The sequence below is a fragment of the Lathyrus oleraceus genome, chromosome 6, assembly GCF_024323335.1.
Source record: "Lathyrus oleraceus cultivar Zhongwan6 chromosome 6, CAAS_Psat_ZW6_1.0, whole genome shotgun sequence".
Taxonomy (NCBI): Eukaryota; Viridiplantae; Streptophyta; class Magnoliopsida; order Fabales; family Fabaceae; genus Lathyrus; species Lathyrus oleraceus.
This window is the reverse complement of record NC_066584.1, coordinates 372,347,450-372,353,749: the sequence shown is the minus strand read 5'-3', so window position 1 is coordinate 372,353,749 and position 6,300 is coordinate 372,347,450. Positions and strand designations below refer to the sequence as shown.

The following is a 6,300-nucleotide window of genomic DNA, read 5'->3' as shown; positions in this document are numbered from 1 at the left end:
AATCCATTTCACACAAAACATGTCAAACTATGCACTTTGGAATCACATTGGAGCAAACAGAATGATCACAATCAAACCAATACCAAAATAGCTCAATAAATTCCCAGAAAATTCAAGTCTAAACAGCACACATTCAATGAGCAACATATCAAATTTCAGGCTATTTGGACAAGAGGAAGTATGGAAATTAAATTCACTAAGTCAAGTCATGCTTATACAAGTCCAAACAAGGCACAATTTCATGTATCAACTTCAAGCAAGCATAAAACAGTGTAGGAACATGATAAATGCACCAAACCAAAACCATGATACACTTCAATGTGTCTAAAATCACTCCACAAAATTTCAAATCCATCCAATACATATCCAGAATTTCACAAATCAATTAAAAACATGTCTCACAAAAAGTTCACAAATGGCTAAACAGCAAATAAAATCCCAATCAAATAGGAAATGGATTCAAAAATTCCAGAAAAATTCACATGCATTCTCAACATTCACAAGTATCCTCATGCAAAAATCCAGCTCAATTCAAGTTCAATAAGCATAGCAAATAAAATCAAGAAGATGCACAAGGAATGGTATGGCATAAAATGTAACACCTACAAAGATCATATCATATCTCTCAATCCAGGAACTCAAAAATTACAAACCACATATCAAAATGACCAGGAATGAGTCTAGTTTAAGCACAAAAAGTTTCATGAATTTCTAATGAAGCATCATCATTTTATGAGCAAAAGAGTAGGCATGGTGCACAAAAGGACATGTCCAAACAAACCCTAGCCAATAATTTTTTCCACACGTGCACAAATTCTGGAAAAATAGTCATAAAAAACTAGAGACCATAAGGCACAACATGCAAAAATTCCCAGGTCATTTGGATCCTCCATCAATGAGTTATGAATTTTTGAAGTTTGGAAAACAGCATTAAAATAAAATGGACAATGCATATGGAAATTGGAGGGAAAGATTAAATGGATTTAAGTTTGAAAATATGCTGCAGGTGATACGCGTATGGCGCACAGTGATACGCGTATGGCCAGTGGTGGCTCAGTGATACGCGTATGGCGCACAGTGATACGCGTATGGCGCACAGTGATACGCGTATGGCGCATAGTGATACGCGTATGGCCAGTGGTGGTTTCCACCATCTTCTTCGCGAAGACGGCGGAGCTACAGTGCATGCGTTCAGAAAATTTCCAGAATTCTGCCAAAAAATTATATCAACAGAAAGCTCTTCCAATGGAGATTACAGATCAATTAACATCTAATCCTAATTCATCACCAATCATGAGAATCGATCAAAAACATTTATGAACATCAAACTTTAATCAAGCATAACTCATTCATTTCTCATCCATTTCGCACGAATTTTATATCAGATTGATCAGCATGAAAAACTCTACCTAAACATGGCAATGGATTGAAGAATTAAGAGACTCGAGTTTTTACCTCTTGAAGAGCAGAACAATAAAACCACCGATTCAAGCTCTTATAGTGTCCAGATCCACTCGTATATTGATGTCTTGAAGCTTTATGACGAAATTGGAGCTTGTAATGGCCTAGATCTTGATTAATTTCCCACTTCCATCTTCATGAATTTGCTTGGAGTGTGCTTGATTTTTGCTCGAATTCAATGATCCAATGCTTGATTCTTCATCCACTACACTAAATAAACCAGAATATGGAAGAAAAATGCTATGCTATGTGGAGAATTTTCAAGTTTTGATTGAGAGAAAATTTTGGAGGGAAAAAGTTTCAAGATCCAAAAATGGTGAAAAAGTGATTAACCTCTCAAATTTTGTTATGATTAGAGTATATATATGCTCTACTAATCACTCTCTAATCATGTTTAAGCCAAATGTTAATGAAATGAATGAATTAGGGAGTGTTTTGGCAAATTGAGTTTTCACCCTATGCATGAAAATGCATGGTGAATAGTGCATGAATTTCCCTTCAAATTCACTCAACAATCTGTTTTGGAGCAAGTTTTAAAACATGTTTGTGAGCTGATGCAAGTGGAATTATGTGAAAACCATGGATATTTTGCAAAATCACTTTTTCCCTCCACTTTTCTAAAATTAAGTCCACTTGAAAAATGGACTTTTTATGTGACGAGTTTTGATGAAATGTAATGCTTGTTTTGGATAGAGGACATCAAAAGAAATTTGCTCAAAAAAACCTCACTCCATTTGGCCTTGTGAATCAAAAGTTATGCACCTTTGAAATTCAACTTTTTTGGACAATGATCAATCCATAACGTGCCAACCACACATGAGAAATTCATGTTCTTGGACTTTTTGGAAAGGTGAGAGCAAGATCTACAACTTTCATGTTGAACAAAATTTCATTTGAAGCATTTTTGGACACGTAATTTTGAGGAGCAATACTTTCCATTTTTGACAATTTTCAATTACAAGTCACTTTCTATTTTTGGAAAGTTTTCATCTGACTTTATTTTCTTCATTCTTGATGTTTGAAATGTCAAATGAAACTTTTTTGGACATGAATGAAGTGTATCTAACCCTCTCCCACCTCCTAATCCATCATTTTAGGCACAGTTGACCACAATTGACTTTTCTGACTGATAGATGAATTTCAGCTTGACTGATGAACTTGAGCCTCAAAATCCTGATGAAATGGCTCAATGATGAAACCCTAGCTTCCATAAGCTCAATATAATGATAAAATGATCCCCACATCCATTGAAAACCCCATCTCCTTGACAAGCCCTGACTGGCCCAATGCAGATGATTAGGATTGACCAGTGGCCAAAGCCCTAATCTCAAGGTATCCGATCATGAACAATGAAACTCTTGGTGATGATAATACCATGATGATGATGATGTACCATTTCAACCAAGATGAAGCTCAATCTCCTTGAGAACCAAGAAACCCTAATTTGTAGCACAATCCTCAGATGGCTAGTAATCAATTCAATTAAACCTTTAGCTTGAACCTCAACCTCTTATCTTCTGATCAAGACTTAGGAGGATGACTTGCACAATGTTTCCACATGATATGCAATATGCAATGACTAATGTCCTAAAAATGATATGCAATATGTTAAGCTAGTCCCAAGAGAGGAGGGCAAATTTTGAGGTGTTACAATACTCAACCACATAATTCGGTTATTTCACCAATTCAAAATTCTGGCTCTGGAATGAACCATGTAGGTCGAAATACCCAATCACAAGGAGTCCCCACCCTATTACCTACCCTTACAACGAATAACCAGGCAGCCTTTAGACAACAAATGGATACCAGTAACCATGATATGGTAGGAGTTCTGGCCAGAGAAATGAATACCATTTTTTCTCCCCTGATACAGAATGTGAATAGGACTAACACTGACAATGCCCAAACATACCAACAACTGTCAGCGCAGATGGGACGCATAGCAGATTTCCTAGGCGCTCCACAGTCTTCTGTTCGACGCGGGCCAAACCAGGTTATAATCCAGGGAGAAGAACCAACTATAGATCAGGTTCGACCACCAAGGCAAGCGCCTGACGAAAGGGTCATGGGGGCAAGATTGGAACAACAGCCAATTCGACGGGAAGTCCCTGAAGAAAAACCTAGGAGAGTGATAATGGTTAATAGAGACCAGGATGCAGGCGAAGTAATTCATAGGGTCAGGCGGGAAAACATGGTGGAAAATGACTTAACTAGTATGATAGAGAGAATCATGGCCCAGAATGGTCTGAATACAGGACTTCGACGGCCAAATTATTCCTCTCTTTTATCAGAATATGTCCTACAAACAGAATTACCAAGGGGTTGTAAAATCCCTAAGTTCACCAAATTCTCAAGGGACACTAGTGAATCCACTATAGAACACTTAGCCAGATACATGACTGGGGCGGGGGACTTGGCGAACAGTGAGAACCTAAGAATGAAATATTTCCCCAGTTCTTTAACAAAGAACGCCTTCACGTGGTTTACAACTTTGCCACCAAATTCCATAGATGCTTGGCCTCAGTTGGAAAGATTGTTTCATGAACAACTCTACATGGGCCAAACTAATATAAGTCTTAAGGAATTAGCCAGTATTAAAAGAAAATTCACCGAACCTATAGATGATTATCTGAATAGGTTCCATTTGTTGAAATCTAGATGCTTCACAATAGTGCCTGAACACGAGTTGGTCGAAATGGCCACTGGAGGTTTAGACTATTCCATCAGGAAAAAGTTAGATACCCAGCATCTAAGAGATATGGCCCAATTAGTAGACAGGGTTCGACAGGTCGAACGCTTAAAATATGAAAAGGCCAGAGCGAATAAGAATTATAAGAAAGAGAGGGTTGCTTATGTCGAATTCGAAGACGGGGAGTCTGAAATCTCTGATGACCTTTATGGTCTTGAGGAATTCGAAGTAGATTTGGCTGAATTAAAAGAAGCAACACCTTATGCCTGCAAATTACTTACACCTTCGAATGGCAGGAACCCTATCGAAACTGAAAAGAATGATAGATTTCCTAAAAAGACTTACACATTTGATGTTACCAAATGTGACGAGATCTTCGATTTATTAGTAAAAGATGGCCAAATGATAGTGCCTCCTAATACCAAAATTCCTCCGTTAGAACAATGAAAGAAAACAGGCTTTTGTAAATATCACAATTTTTTAGGCCATAAAACCTCACAATGCTTTCTTTTCAGGGATCTTATTCAGAATGCAATTAGGGATGGCCACCTCAAGTTCGCTGACAAAGGAAAAAACCAGATGAAGGTTGACGCTGATCCCCTCAACATTGCTGATACAAATTATGCTGAACCTGTCAAAATCAACATGATTGACGTAGGGGAAGTGGAGGATATAAAGGCAACAGGAACTGAAGGCTATGCGCCAGATGGAAAGCAGGCTACTGATGGCCTAAATCACGATGTTCCCTTTGGAATCTCTGTCAAAGGTAAACAGGGTGCTAACGTCGAACCAAGGGCCACTAAAGGTCTCAAGGGGAAAGCAACTGAGGCTACTGAGGGCCTAAGGAAGAAATTCAAGGAAATTTCAATCACTGATGGCGCCAGTCTAGGTGTCAACATGGTGGATCTGAAACAACCCCCCCCCCCCCCCCCCAGAAATGGAGGAAGTGGAGAAATGGAGGAAGATGGAGCAAGAGGGGATGCAGTTTGGCTATCCCAAAGCCAACGAAAGCCTACGTGAATACCTTTGGAGATGTCACAAAAGAAATTCTGACATGTTGTTATGCCCAAGGTGCAGCATCAGGATATGTCGAAGGGTGGCTGAGGATTATGAAAGATGGCAACGAACAAAGACTGAGAGAAACTGGAGGAAGGAAAGCCAATTACAGAAGGTGTATCCCACGCCAGGAGAAAGCCTTCTTGGTTTTATTGTGCGTTGCTACAAGTACGAAACAGAATGCTTGATGTGTCCCAGGTGTGGGGCAGTGTACAACGGAGAATTAGCTGAAGCGTTCGAAAGAATCCCATCTAACCAAGGTTGGGACGGACATGGAGGTAACCCAAATATGTATATCTTCGACAAGAGGGGAGCACCTAGGAGGCCAGACAACCATCACCCAAGGGCGAAAAGAGTTATGTTTAAACTGCCAGTAGAAGTCCCTGAGGACAAATGGACTCAGGCAGGGTCGAAGAAAGGAAAGTGGAGAAGTTTTAAGGATGGAGGAAAAACCTCTTGGGCTTGTAGAAAACAATTCCAGGCATCTAAGATAGAGGTTATCAGGCTAGAGAACTACAAAGGAAAGAATCCTATGTCAAGATCCCAGTGGAGAAGACATCAGAGGTTGAGGAAGGCTGAAAGAGAGATGAACCCAAAAGAGACTGGAGAATCCAGCAGCGTCAAGGTTCCCCTAAATGTCACGAATTCGACCAAACCACTTGTAGGAAGGAAGTTGTTTCCAGATGAAAACAAAAGTCAGAAAGTTCAGAAGGAGCAAGTAAGAGAGGAGGAAATGCTCACTGAAGACTTCGAGTCTGACGGAGTGTCCTCTGTTAATATGAATTGCAATGTAGTCTCAGTCCTGCCATACGAATATAACCAGGAGACGGAGGTTGAAGATAATGAGGGAGCGGATGCTGTGGAGATGGCGAAGCATAAACCAGTGTGTTACTATGTTCTCAACAGCGGCACTGTCGAAGAGCAGAACGCTCTTTTTGAAAGGCCTCACCAAGGGATGCAGAGTCACCTCAAGCCCCTATACATTAGGGCCAAAGTTGGGCATGTGGGGGTGAATAAAGTTCTGGTGGACGGAGGGGCAGCAGTCAATTTGATGCCCCAATTCATGTTAAAGAAGATAGGTATGTTCGACACTG

The 6,300-nt window shown here is 40.0% G+C and overlaps 1 protein-coding gene across 1 annotated transcript; it reads left to right on the top strand.

The window, feature by feature from the left end:
• The first annotated feature begins 3,391 nt into the window (after positions 1-3,391).
• Positions 3,392-5,170, top strand: LOC127095699 (uncharacterized). Its single transcript, XM_051034351.1, has 2 exons — positions 3,392-4,584; positions 4,666-5,170. Exons 1-2 carry the CDS (start codon positions 3,392-3,394, stop codon positions 5,168-5,170), a joined length of 1,698 nt encoding a protein of 565 aa, XP_050890308.1.
• Positions 5,171-6,300: the final 1,130 nt, after the last annotated feature.